Source organism: Aspergillus ibericus (assembly GCF_003184845.1).
Source record: "Aspergillus ibericus CBS 121593 unplaced genomic scaffold BO80scaffold_43, whole genome shotgun sequence".
Lineage (NCBI taxonomy): Eukaryota > Fungi > Ascomycota > Eurotiomycetes > Eurotiales > Aspergillaceae > Aspergillus > Aspergillus ibericus.
The window spans coordinates 255,356-281,017 of record NW_020292141.1 but is presented as its reverse complement, the minus strand read 5'-3'; the positions used below and the strand labels follow the sequence as shown (position 1 = coordinate 281,017).

Genomic DNA, 25,662 nt, shown 5'->3' with positions numbered 1-25,662 from the left:
CAACAAACAGTTACTTACCAGAGCAACACAACCCCTTCCTTCCATCCCTTCCCTGGCCAGTAGTCCATTTAACACGTTTTCTAAAACAACCATACCTATCATACCCTATATCATACACTATAGCTACAATACATAGACATCAAGAACGAATCCTCTTAGGTAGGTGGGGTATGTTACGAATCCCTCATTCCTATACCATACATACATACCATACCATACATAACAGAACCACACTCCAACCCATCAACAAGACCATAACTGTCTATCTATCTGTCTCCCCCCCTCTCTCTCTCTCTCTCCATATAACCTACATATACATACATACATAAATACATAAACTCACAAGCCCCCACGCCCAAAAAACAAAAACACAAAAAAAAAAAAAAAAAAAAAAAAAAAAAACATACAACAGAAGGGATTCGCTGGTGGTCACCCACCCAACTACTAACCTCCCGGCGTGTGGCTTAAGTACGGCTGAGCGGACGGGAAGCCCTGTTTTCCACACCCTGTGGTCGTATGTACCATCCTCCTCTCCAAGGGGATTTATATAGTATGTATGATGTGTTTTGGCTGGATTGGATTGGGGTGTTTTATCTTGTTTGGTTTAGGGACGATGTAAGCTGTGGTTTGTGGATTGTAGATTTTGGTTGTGATGCATGGGAGGGGTGGGGTTTTGTGTGTTATGTAGATGGAGGTGTCGATTCGGGGCTAGGTCTATCTACATATGTGGTTCGGGGCTGGTTGATGTGTGGAGGGAGGGTGGGGGTGAGTCGTTGCGTGGGGGAGGGGGGGGGGGGAAATACCTGGTTATGTATATGATTGTTATTGGGTATTTTATTCACTCTTTGCTTGGAGAGAGGGGATAGGAGTGTTGGTTGGGAAAGGAGAGAGCGAATTAGATAGTAGGACCGTACGGAGTGAGGGTATAGGTAGTTGCCAGTTTGGTTGGGATCGGTGTCTAGTAGTGTAGTGGATGAGGTGGAGGTTGAGTGGGATTTCGGTGCGATACAGCACGGCATAAGGTTGACTCAGTAGTACCTTAACGAGACAGGGGTAGATCAAATTACTTCGTTCACGATGAAAAACCTAACTATAAGTACACACCGCGGACTTCCGCGTCCCCCGCAAGCCTGAGGACGGATGCAATCCAAGAATCGAAAGAGCAGCACAAACAAAAATAGCAGAGTGAGAACAGGATCTAAGTTACATAATGGCTGCATGTCGTTCCGTCAACCCATAGACACAAAAAGAAGCGAGATGTCAAAGAATATTCAGCATAAGCCAGCACCCGGTCTGCTGCTCCCCATGGAGTCTCCCACCCACCAAACCCTTCGCTCAGTAGCCCCCGGCCATAACGAGACTGTAGTAGCGCCGACTCATCTCCGCCGTCTGCGCAAGGCGTGCATCGCCCGTCAGCGGCAGGCTGAGGACACTGGACAATTCGATTGTCTGCAACGAGAACGGGTCAGCCACGGATTCCCGTGCAATGGGCGCCGACAGGGTCAGGGGCCAACTCACCTTCGTATCCTCCCGCCCAGTCCAGCTGGCAACTGCCCGACTCATCTCGCGGAAGGCCACTCGCTCCTCCAGCCCCTCCACGCCCGACCCTTGACTGACCTTGTCGGCCATCTTCACCAGCGCATTCACCAACCGGGCAAGGCGAGTCGCGTCGCGCTTACCACCCCGGGCAGTGGCCAGGCGCAGGTAGTCTTCGTAGATGCCACCGCCCGTGGCCCAGCCGCGTACTTTGCGCTCCGGTTCCTCGCCAAAGCCCGACACCAGCATCTCCAGTGTGGCATAGTCACCCTCGATCACGGCAGTAGGTCCCACAATGCGACAGAACGTGGCATGCGCATCGTTCCAGTTCTTGCCGCGGACGAGGTAATCCACTTCGCGCGCCGCATCACCCGTGTCGCGTGCATAAAGCGCCTTGGACACCCAGATCCAGCTCTCCGGCAGTTGGAGATCCTGCGTGAGATACGCCCACATGGCATTGGGCTGTCCCTCGGAGGTGACCGGCTCCGGCAGCTGAGGCGCAAACTGAGCGAGGGTTTCCTTCACTGCACGCTCGCGATCCGATGCGCGCGAAAGGTGGAGGAGAACGAACAGTGCCCGGCCCAGGGTACCACCGCAGGAGAGCTCCCAAGCATAGTCCCACACCAGCTGGTCCAGTTGCGCGGTGTTGAGCTGGAAGCTATCATGTCGCCCGATGGCCGTGGCAAGCAGCTGGCACAATTGGAAGGAGAGACGGTTTGACAGCTTGTCGCCGCTGACAGACTCGGGCAGCAACGCAGCCGGAAATTCCTGCACATGAAGATTGGCACTTCGGGCAGCTCCTCCGCTCGTCGTCGAGTATATCTTCAGCAAAACCCATAGGGGGGATTCACGGTCCACGGTGTGATCCTGGTCGGCAGGGCTCGGGAACGCCGGCTCGTTCCCTTCGATGAGGTCATCCACAAACTGATAAACAGCGGCTTCAATCGGCTCATCGTCGGTGATGCCATACCAGAGACGCAGGCCGAAAGCCTGGAACCAGTCCAGCTCGAATCGCTCGGAGAAAGTGAAGGTAGACACACGATCTTCAAGCGCACCGGTGGATTTGCCTTCGCTGCGGAGGGCGTTGCCGGCAAGAAGTTCGTACAGGGCTCGGACAGGCTCGCTCATTTCGGAGTACACATTGTTCTGACGCCACATCTCGATCTGCTTGGCCATGTCGGCGCGCGTCGTGGGATCACGCCCGATCTGAGCGACCAAGGTGGCGAGATGGAAGTTCTGGCTGGCAATCAAAAGCTTGCAAGCCTCCTCGACCCGATGCGAGCACAACAGGTAGAAGGCACGCTCTTCGGCCGAGCTGGCTTTTCCAGCAGCCTGCGCATGCTTCTCGCGAACAATCCCCTCCCAAAGGCGGCTCAGGCGGTCTTTCTTGATCCGGTGAAGATACTTGGACCGGAGCTGGCGTGGCACCCCGGCAGAGATATCATCCTCGATCTCGTCATTGAACAGGATGTTGGCCAGCTGCCAAAGCAGGCGCTCGTGGTCCGACTGCACCAGACTCGAAGCCTGCGCGAATTGTCGGAAATCGGCCTTGGCCAGACGAGCAAAGGGCACCCCGTCGACCCGTGAAACGGCCGACTGCTTCCGTTGGGCGTCGAGCATGTCACTCGGTTCTACGGTGCTGCCGAACTCCAGCAAAGAGATGTCCCTCTCTTCGCTGGTCACGGAGAGCTTATGCTGCCAACGGCTATCTCCTGAGGGGATACCGGCCATGTCATTCTGAACGCACAGGAGAGAGTTCACCGGCCCCCAGCGAGGTTTAAATGAGTGATGGAAAGCAAGGTCGTCTCCGCTTAGCTCGTTGGACTCGCCAGCAAACGTTTTGGGTTGCTTGTTGTAGGGCCACTGTAGAGACAGAAGGTATTAGTTTAGGTTGTTATTCCGGTTGATTGATCTCGCTTAGACACGCTGCATGGCAACAATTCCTACAATACAACTCCCGGCAAGGGAAACAGAAGACTAGACAACAAGGAAAAGAAGGGGTCAAACCTCAAGTCCTTTCGGCCGCACGCTCTGGGTCTTCAACGGAGAAGGGGCCTGCTGCTTGCGCGGTTGCTGGAACAGAGAGTTCATCAGGTCGATGCTGGTGGCAAAGCCCTTTTTCCGCGCATCGGCGGCCGCTTTCTGGGGGCTGTCCTCGTGGAGAGGCCGGTCAGTAAAGGCAATGGCCTGGATCTCGCGAAGGGCATCGCGGTCTTGCTTCCGGGGACTGATGGTGCGTTGCAAATGCTCGGCCCAGTCCCCACTCAGATCAAGACGAGGCTTGGACGGCGTGTTCCAAGGCCTCAACGAAGGCTGGGTAGGCTCCATATACGTGTCGGTGCTTTGGGTGTCGTCGCGCTCCACGGTCGGGTGAAGGTCTGGAAAGGTGCCCGCCATGTCCATTTCCTCGCCCTCATCCAATCCAACTACTGACTCGCCAGACTGCTGGCTTTCGGTGATGGTGATATCGTCGCCGTCTTGTTCAATAGTCGAACCCGTGGAGCTTTCCCCTAAAAAAGACTCCTCGTCGTCTCCCGAAACCGAGTGCTGGTCTTCAACCGTCTCCATGATTTGGTTGCCAAATGCTCCCGGAACAATCTTACGCTTTTTGAAATCGAAGGTATCGTCATCAACGCCAGCCATGGAACCCACGAAGGAGTCGTCAGTGGAGAAGGCAGACATCAGCTCCGAGCCCATGGTCGTGTCGGCGTTGGCAGGGGTTTGAGCCTTCGGAGTCGGAGTGTCAGGAGCAGCACTCAAAGTGCTTTGGTTGAGGCTCTCACCTTCTTCTTCCTCGTCGCTATCATAATCAAGACCATAGGTGGTATAATGGGGTACTCGGAACACCCATGTGCCGGTCTCCTTTTCGTAATCGACGAACTCGGTGTTGTGCACCTTCACCAACCGATCGACGTGCTTATCAAACAGAGGGCCGCTCGTCAGGGGCGACGGGGATTTCTTGTCCCGACCCCGAGGCCAGGAGTTCTCGATGCGCAGGGTGGAGGGCACGTTCAGGCCTTTGCCCATCGGGGGCTTGATGGTTTCATCCGGATAGACGGTGATTTTGCGCACGCCGATGTCGACCAGATGGCCAAAGATCCGGTCCAGATCGACGGTGGTCAGATCCACGGGCTCATCGAAGGTCACCTGACCACACCGCTGACGACCCACGGTGAAGCCAACAAACTTCTTCTGCTGCTCTCGGCTCAGCTTGTTGATCTCGGCGCGCGTGGGCTTCATCCAGTAGTCGCCCGGCTGCGGGTCTCCGCCCGGAACGAAGGCCAGGCGCGAGGGGCTACCGGAGGGGGTTGCGCTCTGCTCCGCATTCTCCGGGACCGCGGCGAGTTCATTGCCACGGACAGACTCCATCTCGGGACGAGCAGGGCTCGTAGTCGTCTTGACGTTACTGATGCCGTTGATCGTGCCGCTCTTGCGGATGGAGCGCAGGAAACCCAATTCTTCCGAGGTAGGCTCGGAGCTCTGGGACTGGACCGGAACGATTTCTCCGCCAGTGGCCGGAGGCTCCGAGGACGAGTCAAAGCTGACCTTCTTCTTCATCTTATCGGCTGGCGGCACTACCTCTTCGCCATTGGTGATGGCGGCGGCCGGGGTACTAGCTGGGCGAGCGAACAGGTCATTCCGCAGGCTGCGATCAATAGTTAACCGCTTCAAGCTACCGCTCGACAGACGAGAGCTGCCAGAGGAGAGGGCGCCAGGCGACAGGACGCTATCGGATTCGGGATCGAAGGTCTTGCGCAGGTTGCTGGTGGAGAAGCTCTTGCTGAAGCTACTACGCCCAAGATTTCCGTTAACACTGCCACGCAAACTTCCACCCAGCACGCTGCCACCCAGCCCGCCAGGAGTACTAGTCGAGCTAGAAGGCGACCCATAGGACGAGTAAGAGAATCCGTATCCTTGACGTTTGGGTGGGGTAAGCAGGCGATTGGCCGCATTGGGGGTAATCTTATAAACCGGTAGCGGAGTGCGCTGTTTCTGCTTGGTGGAGGACGAGAGCGGCGTCGCCAATGGACCAGGGCTAGAGGCAGCAGGGGCTGGCAGACCAGAGAAGATAGACTGGTTTCCATAGGGATTTCCGTCCAGGAGGGAGGCCTGCAAGCTACCAGGGGCCGGCTGCTGGGGCTGCTGCGCTTGCTGGGGCTGTGCTTGCTGAGTGTTGCCAAAGAGACTGGAAGTTCCAAGACCTCCGGTCTGCTGGGGCTGGTTCTGAGTGCTGCCGAAAAGGGAACTGCCAGCATTCTGAGGGGTGGTGCTTTGTCCTCCGAAGAGAGAACCACCGGCCCCAGTGGTGCTGCCGCCAAAAAGACTCGGCTTCTGCTGCTGCTGGTTCTGAGCACCACCAAAAAGACCACCACCGGCCGCCTGCGTATTCTGGGTATTGCCAAAGCCGCCGAATGCGCCGGTGCCAGTGCCAGTGCCAGTGCCGGTGCCGGTGCCAGTTGTGCCGCCGCCAAACAGGCTCTTCTGGCCTTGTTGCTGGGCCCCGCCGAAAAGGGAGCTTGTGCCAGTCTGCTGGTTGTTTCCAAACAGCGATCCACCAGTCGTCTGCTGCTGGGGCTGTTGGTTGTTCTGACCAAAGAGAGAAGAGCCAGTGGTACCGGTGCCAGTGGCAGCGCCGGTATTTCCAAATAGACTCGTGGTGCCAGTTTGCGGCTGCTGCGTGTTGGTGCCAAAGCCGCCACCAAACAAGCCCTTATTCTGGGTCTGCTGGTTCTGGGCTTGATTTTGCTGGCCGAGTCCTCCACCGAACAAGCCGGTACCAGACTGGGTCTGCTGTTGACCGCCGAAGGGGGAGGAAGTCGCAGCAGTACCACCGAAGGGAGAGGCGGTGCTCGTGTTCTGCGTACCAAAGCCGCCGCCGAAACCGGTGCCGGTGGTTCCACTGCCTCCAAATAAGGGCTTCTGTTGTTGGGCATTGTTGGTGTTGGTATTGTTGCCAAACAGAGAACCACCGCTTCCAAAGCCGCCACCGGTTCCTGTGCCGCTCCCAAACCCACCCGTAGTTGCTGTAGCTCCGCCAAACAACCCAGGTTGGGACGTGCCCGTGGTTCCTGTTCCACTGCCAAACAAGCCGGTTGCGGGCTTGGCGGCTCCGAACAAGGGGTTGGAGTTGGTGTTGGTATTGGATCCAAAGCCACCCGTGCTCTGAGTCTGGCCAAACGCGGAGGGAGCACTAGTACCTCCCCCAAACGGCGATGAGGTGCTTCCAAAGCCCGTCGACTGTTGTTGTCCAAACCCAGATCCTCCGAAAGCCGATGTACCAAAGGCACCGGGTTGCCCACTGCCGTTTCCGAATCGGCGGCCTTGGTTGTAATCACCTAAGCGCAGTTCTTCAAATGAATACTTGCTGTACGGCTGCATGAAGGTAATGCTTTGATAGTGGTTGGTCGCTTTGTCGCCGTCAGCCTCGGTGAAGGCACTGAACGGAGTACTTCCGGTGCCATCGGAGGGAGGAATGGCCTGTTGGAAGGCCGTGCCTGTCCCAGCACCGAAGCCCGAGGTAGTGGTGGTGCCTCCAAAGCCGCCGGTGGTGCCGCCACTTGCACCAAATCCACCCCCGGTACCCGCGGAGCTGCCGAAGCCCCCAGTCTTGTTGCCAAACAGCCCCGTGCCCGTGCCCGTGCTAGTGTTATTGTTGCCGAACCCCCCGGTGTTCGAGGTCGATCCGAATCCGCCAAAGCCGCTACCACCTGCGGTGGCAGTTCCACTCCCGCTTCCGAAAAGGCTTCCGCCAGTCGAGGTTCCGGTTCCAAATCCGCTGGTGCGATTTTGCCCACCAAACATGGAATTCGACTGGTTCTGTGTGCCCGTACCAAATCCTAGAAGAAGAATCTCAAGTCAGCTTCACTACCACATTGTAAATATGCACAAATCCTGGAGCATGATGAAAGTCCATTTTTGGGCCATGGGTCCTCGGCGGTCAGCGGTCGACTGTTATGAGCACACTTCTCCCAATCCAGAAGGAATTGTGCTATCAGAACGAGTCGTAAGGGTCCTCGAAAGCGCCATTGCGGTCACAGATCGATGATTGGACACGGGAAAGTCGAGAGATCCGCCCCCAGGCACAGGTGGAAGAGAAAGGATCGCCAAGCCCACTGAGATATAGCCACCAGGCACGTACCTCCACCGGAACCAAAGCTACTGGAGGTGTTTCCAAACAAGCCACCACCGGATGTATTACCGCCACCAAACGGGGACGATGTCGATCCAAAGCCTAGATGACGGAGGAGATGCTGTCAGAGACTGTATTGAAGCTGCGATCCCTTCTCTTGCAGTGCTGCTGTTTGCCAAGCGTCGAAGCCCTCCGCAGGTTGTTGGTGGTCCAGAGTCGAAAGGGGACGGTCGCGGGTCGACGTCAAGAGCACCAGCAAGTACCGATCATTTTACACCGGAGAGTCCCAAGGGAACAAGGAATAATCCGGAAGAACGAGGACGGGGTCGCAACCGAACGAAGACACCTACCTCCACCAGTACTCGTGCCACCGAAGCCAGAGCCTGCTCCAAAGCCGGAGCTTTGCTGGTTATTCTGTCCGAAGCCTCCGAACATCTTGCTGAACGATAATGCTGTAGATTAGGAAGTCATTCGGTTCCGAAAAAAAAAAAAGTCCGCGATCGAAAGCCTGAGAGTGACAGAAAGCTCGTAGGAACGACAATTAATAGAGCCGTGAATGATTCAATAGTTCGCGAAGAAAATGACCGTAGCGCGCTAGCCCAAATACAAAGCGACAAAGTTGAGAGTCGAAGAAATCTCGACGCGCAGGGAAGTACGGTGTTTGTTTTGAGCAATGGGAAAAGAGCAAAAAGGAAAAAGGCCACACTAGCTACAGACGGGAAAGTACCGTCGGAGCTAGGATGCGAACAAGTCCGAGATGAGGGACTTGGTGGCAATCGGGAAGGGTGACAGGTGAAGGGGGGAGGAGAGGAGAACGCGCGACGGTGGTGGAAGGGAAGAAGCTGCAAAAGACAGAGCAGGCGAGAGAGAGCGAGCGAGCGAGAGAGAGAGAGAACTGCCTGCCTGACTGGCTCTGACCGGTCGCTTACGGACCAGCGGCTTCAAGGTTGGGTGGCAGACCTTCAGTACGGTCAGGTAATGTCACGGTGTGACGAGGTTGTCTACCTGTCAGGTGGGGGGGCACCGGGTAATCTTACCGAAGCATTACGGTCCGGTCACGTGGCGTGGCTGCCTGAACAGTGAAGACGGCTCTGTCCATGGCCGCCTAGGGATTTGCCGACGAATGCCTCAGGCGGGAGATGCATTCATCGTTCAATTATTTGGAAGTCACACTCCCTGTCACGGGTCTTGACGTGACAGCCACAACAGGCCCATACAATTCAATCGTTTGCAGGGTTCGAGTGATCTCACTCTTGTAAGAGCGCATCAACCATCGCTACGGAGTGGACTTGATCAGAAACCTGAGCCGGCTTCGGTCAATAACGGCTCGAAACACTTCACGCTCACACACGGATAGGAGCCCAAAGGGGAACCAAAATATCCTACATGCCAGATTGCCAGGTACAATGAGCGAGGGGGGAAGGTGAAGAATACTGGTTATGTATATTCATTGAGGGTGATCAGTAATCAACCACAATGTTCATCTCTCAACAGGTTGGGAATCACTAAACGGGGTTTATAGGAATAACTGCGCCTCCAGACAATCATGTCGATCCAATAGTGCTAGTCAGTCGTCATAACATCCTTATTAATTACTTTCATTTCATTTCTTGGGCTTTTCTCTTTCATGCCTATTTGCCGCGGGCAGCGTGCACCGTGGCAATGATCTTGTCCACGACCGAGGGGTCCGACAGCTGTCATCGTCGTTAGTCTGCATCCAAAGAAACACGGGGAGGACGGTCTTACCGTTGAAGTGTCACCGAGGCTGTCCTCCTCGCCGCTCAGGATCTTCCGGAGAATACGGCGCATGATCTTGCCGCTACGGGTCTTGGGGAGATCCTCGACAATGAAGACCGCCTTGGGGGCGGCGAAAGGTCCAATGGACCGGCGGACCTGCATGATCAGATCCTTGCGGACTTGGTCGTTGGTCTCGTTGCCCTCCTTCAGAGCCACGAATGCGTTGACGGCCTGGCCAGTAAGCTCATCGGCGATACCGACCACGGCAGCTTCGGCCACCATGTCTATCAAGGTAGATTAGCCTCTGGTCGTATTGCATCAACAAGTCTATTCAAATGACTTACGGTGCTCGATGAGAGCGGCTTCAATCTCAGCCGTGGACAGACGGTGTCCAGAAACGTTGACCACATCGTCAACACGGCCACGGATCCAGTAGTATCCGTCGTGATCCCGCCCGGCGCCGTCTCCAGTGAACTAGATCGCAAGTCAGTCATTCATTCTCTCCAAGGTCCGCTGCTTGCTCTCCCGAGGGTACGGGTGTTGCTTACGTAGTAGCCCTTGTAAACATTCAAGTAGGTGTCCATGTAACGCTTGTGAGCGCCCCACACAGTACGGGCCATGCTGGGCCAGGCTTGCTTGAAGGCAAGCACTCCCTCCACGTCGTTGCCGGTGATCTCCTCGCCCGAGACCGGGTCAATGATGGCAGGCTCAATTCCAAAGAACGGCAGCGACGCGCTGCCTGGTTTCGTCGGGGTAATACCACCCAGAGGAGTGATGACGTTGGAACCCGTTTCGGTCTGCCAGTAGGTCTGCCGGGAAACATTAGCGACCCGCAAGCATTGCAGGATCAAACACGGCACTTACATCGCAGATGTGGGCTTCCTCCTTTCCAACCACCTCAAAGTACCATTTCCACACCTCAGCAGCGATGGGCTCACCGACGGAGCCCAGGATACGCAGGTGTGCCATCTTGTGCTGGATGTGTTCATCTCCGGCCCGCTTCAGAAGTCGCAGAGCAGTAGGAGCAACATAAAACTGGGTCACCTTGTGCTTCTCAATCACGTCCCAGTAGCGGGAGAAGTTGGGATAGGCCGGGGTACTCTCGAAGACAACGGTAGAGCATCCAAGGAGCAAGGGCGCATACACCACGTAGGTGTGGCCAGTGATCCAACCAACGTCACCACCGCAGAAATAGCGGTCATCGTCGTGAATGTCAAAGACATACTTGCCCGTCATGGCAGCCCCCAGAAGGTAGCCAGCAGTGGAGTGCATGACACCCTTGGGCTTTCCGGTGGAACCGGATGTGTAGAGCAAGAAAAGAGGATCCTCCGAGTTCATCGACTCAGGAGCAAGGTAGTTGGGGTACTTCTCCACCTCCTCGTGCCACCAGACGTCACGGCCCTGTGTCCAGGGGACCTCCGCACCGGTACGCTTGTAGACAAGGACGCTAGTGACATCGGGGCACTGCTTGAGAGCCTCGTCGACAATGCGCTTGGTTCCAATGACCTTACCACCACGCTTGCCCTCATCGGTGGTGATGACGACCTTGGAGCCAGCGTCCAGGACACGGTCACGGAGGGAGTCGGACGAGAAACCGGCGAAAACGACGGAGTGAACGGCGCCAATACGAGCGCAAGCCAGGAAGGCAACGACAGCCTCGGGGATCATGGGGAGGTAGATAGCCACAGTGTCACCCTTCTTGACACCCTGCTGCCTGAGAACCCAGGCAACACGAGACACCTCGCGAAGCAGCTCGCCATAGGTGATAGACCGGCCCTCGCTGGGCTCATCGGCCTCATAGATGATGGCGACCTTGTCGGGGTTCTTGAAGGCGTGGCGGTCCACGCAGTTGTAGGAGGCGTTCAAACGACCCTCAACGAACCAGGCATTATCACCGTTCTCCAATGACCCACTGTGGGTGGTCTGGAAGTCTTGGTCGAAATGGAGGAGCTCGCGAGCCATGCGAGCCCAGAAAGTGTCTGGGCTGCGGATGGACTCCTCGTACAACTTCTTGTACTCATCGAGGTCTTTCAGGTGGGTACCTGTCGGGTGCTTCTGGTGGAATGCTTCGGGGACATGGAAAGTGTCGACTTCGTGGGCCTCGAGCACCTGAAACAGTCCGGAATTAGCACGGAAACCGGCGATTACTCGGCTAAATGCGGCACGATTTTCTTACCACAGAGGACTTGGGAGGCATAACACTGCCGTCGGCCATGTTTGCGGGGCCCAACGAAATGGTGTGCTTGAGCTATGCAAGGTCAGAATTGATGGCAGGCAAGATTGCAATGGCAATTCTTCTGTTGGGTACACCGGAAGTCTGCTCCAGCGCAGCAGCGCAGCAGCGCACGTGAGTTTGCGGGCGGGGAGATTAAGCTCACCTTGTCAAAGAATTGCAGCAGCGCTGGTTGGTGGGGTTCAGGCAGAGTTTCGCGCAGAGGACGGGTTTCCTCGGTAGTGAAGGGACTAGACTCAGAAGCCACACCCAAAGGATTGGGAGGGGGAGGGAGAAGAGAGTAGGAATAGAGAAGGGGAGAGAGAGAAAAGGGTGGTGAGAAGAGAGACTGGGAGGGAAAAAGAGAAAATGGAAAGCAGCTACTGCCCAGGATGGGGAAGAGAGACCGTTATTTATTATTGAACCCAATGGCCGACTAGTAAGGGAGGGGAGGGATGGATACCTCAAGAGACAGAGTAAGTTATTACTATGGGTTAAGTTAATTGTTGAGGTCCCGCTCCCCCGGTGTCCGGTGGAGGCACTTGGTTGGTACGGTCACTACGAGGAAGGTTGTAAGTACTACTAAGTAGAGTACTCCGAGTCCGTAGGTACAGCGAGGTACCTCGTTTGATCCAACCAGATCCCTCCGTCCAGGCTCGTCATCACTCACTGGCTGGCTCGCTCGTCCTTTCCCTTCCGCGCGACCGTGTTGATTAACCTCGTCGGCCCAGGGTTCACTCCCTCTCTCGATCGGCTACGCAGGTAACCTAAATCTCGATTCCCCGGGGGGTTCCATCCATCCATTGCCCCTCTTGAAATCATGATGCGTCAGATGGGTTGGTCTGGTTTGGTTGACTTTCTGACCCAGACGGTACTCCGTACTTACGAATGAAATCTGAGTACCCTTCCGAAATGGAAATTGATACTAAGGGCTCCCCCTCCTCCACCATCGGGAGACTACGCTTACTACGGAGTACTAATTACTATAATGACTGGGCCTGGGACTAAGTGCAGTAGCTGCGGGTCATGATAAGGAGGGACAGTCTTTTCCCGGCAGAGAATTCCTGTCACTAGACTGGCGCCTTCTGCATGGCGTTTGATATCCCTGTCGCATTCGCGCGCACTAGTCCAAACGCGCCACCCAAAGGTTGGGCTCGGCCATGCGGGGCTTGACAGGCTCTCGTTTCCGTTGCTCCGGGGAAGGCAGTCGACGATCTGCCAGTACTCCCAGCGACAATTCACCCTCCCCTCGAGTAAACAACAATCCTCGGGATGATTACTAGTCACCCGATACTACCATACTCTCCTCGAAGCCTGCTGGTTGTGACCATAGCCTACTCCGGTGACAAAGGGGTGATGATTGCTCCCGTCCAATGATTGGCAGTACATATGTACAGTTCCCCAAGCACGGGAACGAGGGGCGTCCCTCAGAGAGTACTGTGCTCGTTCTAGATACATCTCGAGTATGCAGGGCACAGTCCAGCCTAGACATTTCAGCCCCAGAGGATTCCCATTCGTCTGTGCGTCCAGACAACCACTGCCATCATCATTGTCATCATCATCCTGCCCCAGATTTGCCCAATGCGGACGGTATCGAAATGTTTGGGGCGCGGGACGGTATCACAAGAACACTCGCCAAGCACCCGATCGGAGGGGTCACAACTGGAACGTGTCCCTCGTCGTGAGGCTTGTGCCGTGCGGGGGAGCCAAAACCTTACTGCTTGCTCTCTCGCGGGAAATGCTCCGAACAAGATTTGACACGACCGTGGATGAGAGGATTTACTCTGGAGGGGCAGATAGCTCTGTGTCTAGGAGGATGGAGTCGACCGCCTGTAGTGCTTATATCTGAGAAGTAAGAAACCCATCCACATGCACGACAGGGATGGGTCGCGGTGGCTGTCCCTGGATCGTTTAATGGAATGGAAGCAATAGCTGGGTTGGACGGTCCAATGAGACGTCCGACCAGTGGTTGCGGTTCTGTTCGCGGAAGTTTCACTGAAGCCGGATTAGGGTGCCCCTGTATCGCCCGCAGGCAGTGCCTGACAGACTAACCACTAACCAGAGAGTTGCAGTAGGTTAACTGCCTAGTCCTCCGTAGTCAGTGCCCGGTGAGCTACCCGGTGAGCAGACCATGGAAAAAGGGCTGATAGGACCGAAGGATCATTCAGCTGATGCTCTCCGTACATTGTTCAAACTTCATACTAGGCACACAATGCGGGGACAGGACGGGGATAATACCTCCTAATACTCCGTAAATTGCAGTAGGTCGTATTGCTCATCAGCTACTATAGTACAATGCCACCTGGCCTACAAGCCCTTAGGTGTGATCACCACACCAACTGTGTCGAAAGGGAAGATAATGCGGTTATATTCCGGTGTCCGTGGGCGTGGAACCAAGCGAGGATAGCCATGACTATTGTTGATTAGATCGGTCCAACAGGTAAGCGAGTATCCATACTCCGTACCGTCCGCCATACCCAAGGATATACTCCGTAGCACTACTAATACTATCAGTACACAGTACAGGCGACGGAACGATACGGCAGTACTTTCCTTGTTGAGGGAGACTGGGAGGAACCTATCATGAACCCCTCACCCGACAACTCAAGTTGCAGTGACTGCCACAGTACATGCCAACTCCATCTCTCCCCCATGCCGATGATTTACTTGTGCCTCGACAGTCGATCATGTCTATCCGGGTCGTGCTGGAAGACCGACACGCGGGTCGAGGGGCCATCGGCACCGCCCTGGTTCTGCTGGGGTTCGGCTATGCCTCGCTCCTTCTCCCCGTGGCCGCGGACATCTCTCGGACCTAGGCATTGGTCTCCCACTCCGTGCACGGAGAACTGGAAGAACTGCGTCCTCTTCCTTCAGACAGCCGAATATTCATTTTGGAAATTGAAGCTGTTGCCGTGAAATAACTCAATCTTCTATTGTACATGGAATGAGGCCAGCTGGGTGCAAGTCACTGCCCGCCCAGACGCAGCGAACATCCCCACTAAACTACCACGACGGTTCCCCTTCCTGTGGGGGGATTTGTGGGTGTGGCAGCCTGGCAGCCTGGATTCTGGATTGTACCATCAATGCCAAAATAACGTTAATAATGCCATTACGGACTACGGAACAGCTTCTCAGGAGTCAGCACCAGCAGGGGATTGATTGTGGAGGCCGGCCGGCATAACCCCATTCGACTTGGAGGCCGCCAAATCAGCCGCTTTTCGATCGACGCTCGGCGTGTGCCTCCATCTGGTCCATTTGCGGATGAGACACCATCTTCGTGATATTAATTAAGATGGGCTCTGTCGCTTTATTGGGCCGACCCGTCTTCATCTCTTTAATCTTTCGCATCCGTTGGGACTTGGGAATAAGGTGAGTGCGTTCCGGTCCTGGGTGTCCCGTTTAGCCCTTACCCACTGCCGAGTACAGAGCCCTCATGCTAATCTTCCAGACCCTCCAAGCATTAGCAAATCAACGTCCTCGATTGTCGGTAGATGTTCGACCACTTCACCCGCTGCAGCCTCTAGGGAGCCTCCCGAATTCCGATACGACGTTAAGCCCACCTTGCCCCCTCCATCTCCGCTTATCACTGTTAATATCAGTTATCTTGATACTTGGCCGCCTGGCCCGGCAGACGGAGTACTGTACGGAGTATTCCGTGCTGCAGATGCATATGCCCGCCACGTACATGCCATACTTGATATTGACCTGGATATTGCATGGAGTGATAGACTGAGCCACGAGTCCCGCCGGTGAGAGATACGCAGACTCACCACGAAGCAGGTATTCCCGTCCTGACTGGACCTCTGGGCTAGGGCCTTTCCCGCCAGCGCTACAGCCTAGTTCGGCCACTAAGCTTCTCGGTCCGCTTTTGCCATTAGTCTTTAGTGGCCCTTTGATGAGCCAACCAGGGTGGGCTCGGGGGTGGGAAACGGCGAATCTCTAGACCGTCTGCATCCTAGACACGACGGTAGGAGAACCCGTCCCAACGACTTTTCTTGCCCCTTGGCGCTCTTACTTTCCCTAGTTCAGCCGATGGATCAGTACGCGTTGTCCTGTGTCTTGTTTTAATATCTTGGGCCGGCATTGCTAGTGTTGGCTAGAAGCCTTTTACAGCTAATCTCAACCTCCTCTGATTCGGCGCATTGGCCAGTCGCAGTCGGGAGCAGGAAATTCCCGAGTCAAGCTTGTGATTGCCTTGGAAGGGCTGGGCTGCGGTCCATGCATCCGTCCGTCCTACATAGTACAAGTACCAGCACGCACGTGGGAGCTGCACCGTTGACCTACTTCCACTTAGCGGGTGGTAGCTCACACCCCAGCATGCAACAGGCATCGGAACTCCAACGGCTGAACGTTCAAGGGCGCAGAATGTATTCGTAAGTGCAGAAAATACGCACACCATGCCGTAACAAATAAACAACCCCGGCAAAAGGAATTCACCCCTGAAGTCATCTTATCGTTCCCCCCTAGTATGCCATCCACTCCCGATGCCACCAGTTTGCCATTCCGAACAAGAATAGCACTAGACTGCCATCCCTCGAGATATCCTTGGCCAGTTGCAACCACATGCCCAACCCGCCCTTCCCACCCTTCATCACGATCCTCGCCCCGCTAAGCACCAACTCCCCCGTGGTAAAGAACAAGAACGGATTCCGCGCCGTCGCCGGCGGGGGCGGCTGAGTCCCATACGTCGCGACCGACGATCCAAACAGAACCAACAGGTACACCCCAATAAGCACAGAAAAGACCACATGCAGCACCTTCCACACGAGAATCTCTCTCTTCTCCGCGTCCGTCTTCTGTCGCGTAGCCTCTCCCAACATGCTCGCTACAAACGGCGGAACCCCCAGCCCCGTCAACAAGTCCGCTGGGGACTGGCCCCCGGGTAGAGCGCCCTCATTGAGATTACCGGCCTCCCCATTCATCAGACTGGACAGGAGCTTCATGGTCGGGTCTTCCTCCGCCGCTCCCACCGGCCCCTCCGTGGTGCCCTGGGGCGGGGCGGACTGGCGGAGTAAAGCCCGGAAGAGTTCCTGTTGCGCTTGGAGGGATTCGGGGGTTTGCTGTTGCTGTTGCTGTTGCTGCTGATAGTCCAGGAAAGCCGGCTGGGGTGCCGGTGCCTGTGCCTGTGCCGATGCCATCGTAGCCCGGGGTTCGGGCGCCGGGGAAGATGCAGTGACCGGTGGTTGTGGGGTCGGGGACGGAGAAGGCGAGGTTTCTTCACGGACTAGAGCCAGCCACGGGAAGTTCTTGTTAGCTGACCTATCTCTCATCTCATCTCATACAATACAATACAAGGGACAGGGGTGGGATAACGCACGACTTGCCGGCGTCCGACCACTCAGACTGGTGATCTTGTCGAGTCGCGCTGCCCCGTCGCCTTTGATTTTGGCTTCGCGGCGTTCACGACGGAGTCGGGCGGCTCGTTGGGCGGGGGATTCTTCGGGGGAGGACATGTTGGTTGTTGGTTTTGGTTGTGGTTATGTGGGTTGTGTGGTTTGGAGGAGCTGGGTCTGGAGCTGGGTTTCGTGTGGGTTTGGGGTGGTTTGTTTGTGGTGTTGCTTTTTGCTGATGGGGTGGGAGGGAGGGTGGAGGGTATTGATTAGGTGAGTCTGGGGATTAGGAAATCTCCGGAGTATTCTGGGAGGGCGAAACTTCCGGTGGAAGACTGCTTGAGGTGGTGGATGTGTAGTGAGGTGTATTCCGTAGGGTAAAGCCACATGCTGCGGCGCCGCGGCGGTGAGGTCTCCACTCGATTCGATGTAGTCACGTGGCTGTGAGGTATTCACCGACGAGATCGGGGGGTATCCTGCTATAGTGGCTAGGTTTCAGTCTGTGTTATGGTAAGAGTAGCTAATTTGCTTGTGGGTGCTAGGTGAATTTGGTGTAAGGTCATGTCAACTCTTGTTAAGATTTCTGAGCTATGAGCTATGAGCTATGAAGATATATAGTGGTGGATGCGAAACGTTCTTGAGACAACTTGCATTGAACTTCATTTGAATAGTATCATTGAAGTAACTCTTTTAATTCGATGTTAGAGGAGATTCTAAGATACAGAAGCTAGAGCAGCTACTACTATGCCAGAGCTATCCCATAGTGAGTTACTATGTCCATCTTCACCTTCCACCTACTTCCTACATCTGTATCATGGACTGAAGTGCTTGAGATCCCTTTGCTTTTATACCGTGCTCACAGACCAAAGCTGACACATTCCATGTGTCTTTGATAGTTGATTCAGTCTGTCGCCAACTTGCTTTTTGCTACCCCTTTCACGCAGAATTACCTTACCTACACTGTACCTCTCAGCCTAGCTAGCATGACAGCCAGGAGCTATACCCCACCCAAATTGGGGATAATTCCTCTCCCAGCTTATTAAGAAGACCAGTGGAGCAGACCACCAGGATCTAACCTGGCAGATATACATAGAACATCAGAAATGGCATGATTTGAGTCCAGGTCAGCATCCTGTAGATCATGTATGCAGCCATGACATCATCCACTTCCGCCCGCAACCTGTCCACCATCATCTATACCTTTCAACCATTGCACACTGTAGATAGAGCATCACCAGCGCTGTCATATTGCCATTGACTATTATAAACCTTTCCGATACTCCCACCTGTAGATCCCACACAATCCCCCCAAGCAATACTATATATAATTGATGTCCCGGAATCAAACTGGCCCGTCGCGCCAAGCCCCGGAATCCGCCGTGATGACGGAGGACAAGACCATCCACAGACTGACTCCATCCTCCTGTGTACATAGGAGTATGCATGATCACCAAGTCTAGATTACACAGTCCACACTCCATAGTTATGTCTTGCAAGACACCCAACGCGGCCCAGCACCATTGGCCTCCCCACTCCACAATGACGTAGTCCAGTTGCGTAGGGCCAAACCACGCTGACTTCACCTGACTGGCCGTATCGTATCTGTTACTTGGTCTGCTCTTGAACTCAATTCTCTCTACCTGTCTACCTACCTATCCTCCTTTTGCACACATCGCACCGCCCGGCTTGCGAAGCTAGGGATGATAGCGTCGCCATCTCACCATCACCCTTATACTTATACATACACCTTACACCTCACCCTCCCACCGAATATCATCTAAGCTATGGCACAAGCCCACCATGGCCGCGAATCCCCCAAAACGCACCGTGTGGGCGAGCACTGGAGCGGCGCGAACCCCGTCCCCACCATCGGACGGTTCCTGGAACGATTAGAGGTGGATAAACAAGAGCGAAAAGCCCATGAGGAGGCATTGATGGCGAAACGAAAAGAAAAGGAGGAGAAAGGGGAGGAAATCCCGCATAAACCGAGGAAGACGACGGGGAAAACGCGGATGGTGACGGATCCTACGACGGGAAGGGAAATTGAGGTCGAGGATTTGGATGAGGATGCCATGGATGCGGTGAAGGATCCGAAGGTAGGTTTGATACTATCCTATGGTTCGTGATCGATAGAAGGGGGGTCGGGTGCTGATGGGGCCTTGTAGCTTGTCGTTCCGAATGCGAATGTCGGGAAGCCGACGGTGAGTTGCGGGATTTGATATGATATGATATAATTGGGGTGTGCTGATTGATGAAAGGATATCAAAACCGAAGCGAATCAGAGTCTCTCGCAATATAAAGAGAATCAGGATATTACGGCACCCCCGGATCCCATTGCAGAGGGGACGACGTCGGATGTGCCTATCCATGGCGAGAAGACCAATATCCTCTTTCACCCGACCCCGACTGTCACCTATAAGCCGATGTTTGATAAACTGGAGACCCGTGGCATGGGGTTATGTCTAGGCATTGTCGCTGCCATCGTCTTCATAGGTCGGATCTTCGGTGGCTCGTTATGGGGCTTGCTGCCGCTGGCATTTGGCGTCGCAAGTGCGGTGTGGCTGTGGATACAAGAGCTCATCCGCAGTGGTCGGGAAATGGAATGGAGTAGCGAACAGATCAGAGGCCAGATGGTAGGTGTTGCTCTTTCATACAGGGACTAGATGCTAACAGGTATCTAGGCCACTGCGAACCTGCTCCCCGAGTCGGTTGAGTGGCTGAATTCCTTCCTGGGCGTCTTCTGGGGTCTCATCAACCCGGAGATGCTGTCGCCCGTGGCGGATACCATCGAGGATATCATGCAGGCGTCTGCGCCTGGTGTCGTCGAGAACGTGCGGATTGCAGAGATTGACCAGGGCAACAACCCCTTACGGATTTTGAGCCTGCGATCCCTGCCCGATTCCCATGTTCAACAACTCAAAGATCACATCCACGAGGAAAATGTCAAGAACAAGGACCCCCAGGAGGCGGCTGCCGCTGAGGAGGGTGGGAGCTACTACAACATCGAGGCCTCCTTTGCCTACCATGCGAAACCCAGCGGGCAAACCACCTCGTCGAAGGCGCGCAACATGCACATGCAGATCGTGTTTTACTTGGGAATCAAAGGCCTCTTTGGTGTGCCCTTCCCGGTCTTTGTCGAGCTGATCGAGATGGTAGGCACGGTGCGTGCACGATTCCAGATGATGCCAGAGGCCCCGTTCATGAAAGACGTGACGTTCAGTCTGGTTGGACTTCCTCACATCAAAGCTGGATGCATGCCCATGGTCAAAGGTGGCGTGAACATCTTGAATCTCCCGTTGATTTCCAACTTCGTCAACTATGCGATTGCTACCGCTAGTGGACTGTTTGCGGCCCCCAAGTCGATGACCATGGATCTGAGTATGATTCTCAAGGGAGACGATATTGTCAAGGAGACCCAGGCCTTGGGTGTCATGTGGATCCGTATCCACCGTGCGATAGGGTTGAGCAAACAGGACAGACGTGGCAGCTACGGCGGTGGCAGCGACCCCTACATCAACCTCTCTTTCTCGAAATACGGCAAGCCCATGTACTGCACGCGTGTGATCGAAGACGACCTGAATCCAGTCTGGGAGGAAACGGCAGCATTGCTGGTGACACCAGAACTGATCAAGGCTGACGAAGCTCTGAGCGTCGAGCTCTGGGACTCGGATCGAACTACCGCGGACGACATTGTTGGCAAGGTGGAACTGCCGATTCGGAAGATGATCCAGCATCCTGGCAAGATGTACGCCCAGGTTTCGAAACTCCAGGGCCTCAACGAGGGCAGCGAGATGCCCGGAGAACTGCACTGGGAGGTTGGGTTCTTCGGCAAGCCTAAACTTAGGGCCGAGTTGCGAACCGATGGCAAGAAGAAGGATCTCCCAGAGAACTTCCAAAACACCCCTGAGTTCCAGGACGACAAGGGCGTCATCAGCAACGAGCAGGAGGAGGCCATCACCAAGACTCCCCCTGATCCGCTCTGGCCCAGCGGTATCCTGAGCATCGTGGTCCATCAGATCGTCAACCTGGAGGTTGAGAACGTCAAGGGCAGCCACGGGAATCGCAAAGGCAGAGATTACGAGCCGGCCAAGCCCTATGGCGATCAGAAAGAAGAACAGGGCGAGAAGCTGCCCACGAGCTACTGCAAGATTATCCTCAACGACGAGCTGGTCAGTTCTACCCCATCCTTCCCCATAAACCCCCAATCACCTAACCCTCCCAGATCTACCGCACTCGCGCCAAAGCCCTAAGCTCCAAGCCCATCTTCAACGCTGGAACCGAACGATTCGTCCGCGACTGGCGATCCGCCTTTGTCACCGTGAGCGTCCGGGACCAACGCTATCGCCAACACGACCCCATCCTCGGCGTCATCCCCCTCAAGCTCTCCGACATCCTCCAGACCAGCTCCCAGGTCACCCGCTGGTACCCTCTCGACGGGGGCATTGGATTCGGCCGCATCCGCATCTCTCTCCTCTTCCGACACGTCGAGACTCGACTCCCCCCCAACATGCTCGGCTGGGACGTAGGCACCTTCGAATTCATCTCCGACCAGATCACGGTCCAGAACTTCCACGAACGCTCCAAGATCCGTCTCCGCACCGGCGGCAGCAGTGGCAAGATCACCCGCCATGTCTGCACCGTCAACGGATCCAACATGACCTTCGACCTCTCCGACGAGTCCTATCGCCACGCCCTCCGCCTCCCCGTCAAGCACCGCTACCGCAGCCCCATCGTCTTCGAATTCCACCAACAAGGCCACCACCACGCCAGCGCCTACGCCATCTACTGGCTGCAACACATGGCCGACAACGAAGAAACCCCCATCGACATCCCCATCTGGGCCACCAAGAACGGCAAACGCCTCACCCAGAACTACATCACCGAGCAAAACGCCCACATCAAACGCAACCCCGGTCTCGAAGACCTGCACGAAATCGGCCGCCTCCAATTCCGCGCCTTCTTCAGCCCCGGCATCGACTCCTCCCACGAACGCTTCGTCGTCGACAACGAATCCCGCGAGACCTTCGAATCCTGGGAAGCCTGCATCGCCGAAGGCGTCCGCGCGCGCCGCATCTCCTCCGACATCCCCGAGGACCTCGAACAACTCCACGAACAATCCCTCCTCGACGGCCGCGACATCCTCAAACACGCCGAACCCCGCGAACGCAAACGCTGGATCGACAAACAAGGCCAAGACTGGAGCGGTGCCTTCGGCCACGACCCCGGCGCCTACCTCAACCAACACGGTCACCAAGTCGCCGAACCAGGCCGCGAACCACCCCCCCACGACCCCGTCAACCCACCCCCCACCGTCGCCCAATCCTACGGCACCATGCACGCCGAAGAAGCCCAACACCAAACCACCCCGCAACAAGAACACCTCGAACACGAAGTCGAAGACGAACCCGCCTCCTCCTCTGCCACCTCGTCCAGTGAAACCGAAGACGACAACGACGATAACGTCTACCCCCACCAACAACGCGTCTCACACAGCACCATGTCCTCCAACGGCGGAGCGAGCAGCAGTGTCGGTGGTGGCCCGAGTCGCTCCAGTACCGATGACTCGGCCGTCAAGAAGGCGAACAAACGGAGCGAGAAGCGTCAGCAACGGGGGATGATGCAGTGGCGACCGGTGCGGAATGCGGTGTTTGCGAAAGATGAGACGAAGTTTGCGTTACGGAGAGTCAAGAGGAAGTTTACGGGGGATTTGTCCGGCCGGGAACCGGATATTGAGACTGAGACGGGGACATAAATACCTTTCTCCCCCCCTTTTGTTTTCTTATATGGTATGATGGTATTTGTAGGATTAGCATTAGTATGTATGTATGTATGCATGTATGGATCTATGAATGAATACGAATGATATGTACAAATTCCGGTGAAAGTCTCCGACGGAGTGCTTACTACACATCCATTCATCCATCACGTCTGCCTCATCGATCATACCACCAGGCATCCATCCATCTTACCTTCTTCACTCAGGGTTACCAATCTGTGCCCAGCCCTAACATTCATACATATATCTATACTGATGGTAATATAAACACGACTTAATATGCCCGCATAATTCCTACCAACTACCTAATAGCATGGATCCCCCCCCTCCTCAATCCCACGCCAAAGGGACATTACTTGAAGAATCAACAGACACTGAAAGCCTAGGGAGATCAGGAAACGTATCCTGAAGATGATACTCCAGTCTCAATTGACGAGGATGAGTCTGGACTGGAAATGTCACGTATTGATCCCCATCGTCGTTCGTCTGAACCGAGCCACCGAGTTTTCGGTCGTTAAATTGCAGGACTTTGCATCGGGGACAAAGTTAAGAGCTTTGAGAGATGCGGAGGTCCTGATGAGAAGGGATGCTGAAGCTGGGGCCCATGATATGAGACGCGTCCGTGGATCGCTGATGGCAAAGAGAAGGAAAGGATTGTCGACATGGTTGGGTCGCGGAGGTTGCTAGCTACTAGTAACTAGTAGTAGGTGGTCAGTAATAGCCTGCAGCTGGGAGGCGCGGCATTGGCGGCCAATCAGATGATGATAACCTGATTACGGTGGGCATAAGAAATACAAATACTGGATGAGCTCTACATGTCACTATCTGATGGAATCGGAGCCATGGTATGGTTAAGTGCATTCTATGCATGCACGTATGTATTATGGAAAGAGATATGTATAAATATAGAAGAGAAACCTTGGTCGGTTGCACCTGCATGTCCCGGACATCAAGGCACGACCATCCCAAGAAAGGAATGGAAGTCGATAGTTGATAGCTATGTATAGGACAGGGTAATGCGGAGGGTGGGGTTCATCTGCCGTCTATATGCATAAGTCGTGATCATCAATGCAAGGGGGTCGTCCCCCCGGCATGGGTTATCGTCATTGATCGGCATGCGTGCATTCAAGGTCGTGAGTCATGTGCTCCAGATCCGAAGCGACAGATGAACTGGGACTGGAGTGGTAGCAGGTGGTGGTAGTACTGGCGCTGGATAAGGGCAGGTCGGACGAGGGGGTCTCAGTTTCTGACTCCAACGGTATCGTTTCAGGCTGGGACGCGGATGAAGGCGCAACGGTCTCATCCGACACGGGATGCAGCTGGGTTTCACGATGCTCCAACGGCCCCAGGGTCCATCGCCATTCGCAGCGACGCTTGGCCCGTTTCCTGCACGGCGTCTGCGGCGTCAGAGTGTCTTGGTGGTGGTGGTTGGCTGCGATTCCGTCCATCAGGGCCACGGCCCGAACTTGCCTGTCGGCATTCGGAAGTTTCCGCTTCCTGCGCTTGACGGGAGACAAGGGAGTCTTGCCCGTCTCGGTCTCAGGCTCATCCTCGGATGTGCTGGTGTCCGAGGGTCCCACGCTCGCACTGGAATCAGAATCCTCATCTGAAGAGGCTGGCTCGAGCAGCTGGGGCACCGGTTCGGGGTCGTCGTGAAGATCGGAGTGGCGAGCGGTGTAGTGCACGGTCTTGATCTCCTCCTCCAACGGACAGCGATAACTGACCTGCTTCTTGGCGGGAAAGAAGACGCGCCGGGCGCTCGGTCCACCATTCGGCCCGGTGGTGGCCACCGAACTAGTTCGACGGCGGCAGCTCGGCTCTAGCGGCGAGTTGCGCAGAATACTCTTCACCCCCAGCGGGAGTTGGTATGGATTGTGGGTGGTGTATGGCGAGGACGGCTTGCTGAAGCGGTTGTTGGGATATTTGGAAGAGGGGGAGGCGGTGGCGGATGGAGGGCCAGTGACCTCGTAGGCATTCTTGAAGGTGTTGCGGACGGTGGGAGATGCTGTAGGCCCGGCGGCTAGGGACAGGGACAGCCCCGTCGAGGATGTGCCAAAGGTGCGAGGAAGGGAGGTGGTTTGAAGGGTGAGCTTAGGTCGGGAGGAGAGCGTGGGAGGGTTGGCCCGACAGGCCATGTTGGACGAGGATGAGGAGGAGGACTGCGGGGTCATCGGGGTGGCGAGCATGGCGAAGGGCCCCCAAACACACGAGGTGAGCCGAGGGAGGGAAAGAGGGGAAAGAAGAGAAGCAGCAGCAGAAAGAAGAAAAAGGACGGCGAAGAGGAGGAAGAGGCAGACGAGCAAGCGCCGTGTGATTCGAGGTGCAGAAGAAGTGCAGGCGATAAGGTTCTGAAATAAGACCAGGTGGGATGCCAATAATAACCCCAGAGGAGAGACGTGGGTGCCTGTACGAGGGCTTCCCAATATAGAACGATCAGCAGCGACTCATGCTGGAGGAGAGAATCCAGGTATGTTCCGAAGGTTTAAGGGTGGTCAAGTATGCGGTGGTCCATGTGGTGATCGATGGATGGACGACGCCTTAAGAATCGATTAGAAAATGCTGCACGGTGATGACTAGAGCACGAAAACCCTGGCGGTGGAAATTAATCTCAATCAAAGTGCTAAAATTATGAACGACTCTGCTCCATCCTATCAACTGCGCATCTCCATCTTGTCCCTCTCGACCGCCGCCCTGCTAATTTTATCTCAACTATTGACGCCGCCTCCGACCGGCCCCAGTTTTCTGATGATCGAGAATGGCCCATCCTCAAGGCTCCATTCCATCTGCCCTTCAACGACCGGCCGAGACACGCGGCAGATCCATCCCTCCAGTCGCCCGATCCCCGCTCGGTCTGAGACGGATGATTCTGATGACGGTCGAGTGGCCGACGTTTTCCACTGTCCTCTGATCTACCCACCCAGGCTGTCCTCCCACGTTGTTG

General features: G+C 55.3%; 6 protein-coding genes across 6 annotated transcripts, besides 1 other annotated feature; 1 reads left to right on the top strand and 5 right to left on the bottom strand.

The window, feature by feature from the left end:
• Positions 1-516: 516 nt before the first annotated feature.
• Positions 517-689: a sequence feature (Protein overlapping with rRNA (BO80DRAFT_188797, RAK97646.1) was converted to a misc_feature.).
• A 346-nt stretch (positions 690-1,035) lies between these two features.
• Positions 1,036-7,616, bottom strand: BO80DRAFT_428110 (nucleoporin family protein). The gene is made up of 3 exons (XM_025720174.1): positions 3,544-7,616; positions 1,519-3,399; positions 1,036-1,449 (listed from the first exon to the last, which is right to left on the bottom strand). The coding sequence occupies exons 1-3, from the start codon at positions 7,336-7,338 to the stop codon at positions 1,336-1,338; spliced, it is 5,790 nt and encodes a 1,929-aa protein (XP_025571973.1). The 5' UTR covers positions 7,339-7,616; the 3' UTR covers positions 1,036-1,335.
• Positions 7,617-7,797: 181 nt separating this feature from the next.
• BO80DRAFT_428109 (uncharacterized protein) lies at positions 7,798-8,115 on the bottom strand. Its single transcript, XM_025720173.1, has one exon. It carries the CDS (start codon positions 8,099-8,101, stop codon positions 7,910-7,912), a length of 192 nt encoding a protein of 63 aa, XP_025571972.1. The 5' UTR covers positions 8,102-8,115; the 3' UTR covers positions 7,798-7,909.
• Positions 8,116-9,297: 1,182 nt separating this feature from the next.
• Positions 9,298-11,618, bottom strand: BO80DRAFT_448250 (acetate--CoA ligase; the record flags this gene model as incomplete). The annotated part of the gene is made up of 6 exons (XM_025721658.1): positions 9,298-9,360; positions 9,413-9,687; positions 9,748-9,877; positions 9,952-10,212; positions 10,268-11,512; positions 11,580-11,618. The coding sequence occupies 6 exons, from the start codon at positions 11,616-11,618 to the stop codon at positions 9,298-9,300; spliced, it is 2,013 nt and encodes a 670-aa protein (XP_025571971.1).
• A 4,177-nt stretch (positions 11,619-15,795) lies between these two features.
• On the bottom strand, positions 15,796-17,311 carry BO80DRAFT_389380 (uncharacterized protein). Its single transcript, XM_025717113.1, has 2 exons — positions 16,933-17,311; positions 15,796-16,839 (listed from the first exon to the last, which is right to left on the bottom strand). Exons 1-2 carry the CDS (start codon positions 17,066-17,068, stop codon positions 16,079-16,081), a joined length of 897 nt encoding a protein of 298 aa, XP_025571970.1. The 5' UTR covers positions 17,069-17,311; the 3' UTR covers positions 15,796-16,078.
• A 1,210-nt stretch (positions 17,312-18,521) lies between these two features.
• On the top strand, positions 18,522-22,796 carry BO80DRAFT_496191 (C2 domain protein). Its single transcript, XM_025724000.1, has 5 exons — positions 18,522-19,041; positions 19,111-19,146; positions 19,204-19,578; positions 19,627-21,114; positions 21,168-22,796. Exons 1-5 carry the CDS (start codon positions 18,730-18,732, stop codon positions 22,695-22,697), a joined length of 3,741 nt encoding a protein of 1,246 aa, XP_025571969.1. The 5' UTR covers positions 18,522-18,729; the 3' UTR covers positions 22,698-22,796.
• A 1,028-nt stretch (positions 22,797-23,824) lies between these two features.
• Positions 23,825-24,910, bottom strand: BO80DRAFT_363597 (uncharacterized protein; the record flags this gene model as incomplete). Its single annotated transcript, XM_025716112.1, has 1 exon — positions 23,825-24,910. A coding segment is annotated over one exon (1,086 nt), but the record flags the coding sequence as incomplete, so codon positions are not given.
• Positions 24,911-25,662: the final 752 nt, after the last annotated feature.

Bases quoted from the DNA above. Each gene is read 5' to 3' on its own strand.
- BO80DRAFT_496191 (XM_025724000.1), top strand. From the start codon at position 18,730: ATGGCACAAGCCCACCATGGCCGCGAATCCCCCAAAACGCACCGTGTG. The intron at 19,042-19,110 runs GTAGGTTTGATA...GGGGCCTTGTAG, and splicing joins ATGCGGTGAAGGATCCGAAG to CTTGTCGTTCCGAATGCGAA. The intron at 19,147-19,203 runs GTGAGTTGCGGG...GATTGATGAAAG, and splicing joins CGAATGTCGGGAAGCCGACG to GATATCAAAACCGAAGCGAA.
- BO80DRAFT_428110 (XM_025720174.1), bottom strand. From the start codon at position 7,338: ATGTTTGGTGGGCAAAATCGCACCAGCGGATTTGGAACCGGAACCTCG. The intron at 3,400-3,543 runs GTTTGACCCCTT...CTGTCTCTACAG, and splicing joins TGCGGCCGAAAGGACTTGAG to TGGCCCTACAACAAGCAACC. The intron at 1,450-1,518 runs GTGAGTTGGCCC...TTCTCGTTGCAG, and splicing joins CTGGGCGGGAGGATACGAAG to ACAATCGAATTGTCCAGTGT.
- BO80DRAFT_428109 (XM_025720173.1), bottom strand. From the start codon at position 8,101: ATGTTCGGAGGCTTCGGACAGAATAACCAGCAAAGCTCCGGCTTTGGA.
- BO80DRAFT_389380 (XM_025717113.1), bottom strand. From the start codon at position 17,068: ATGTCCTCCCCCGAAGAATCCCCCGCCCAACGAGCCGCCCGACTCCGT. The intron at 16,840-16,932 runs GTGCGTTATCCC...GGCTGGCTCTAG, and splicing joins TGGTCGGACGCCGGCAAGTC to TCCGTGAAGAAACCTCGCCT.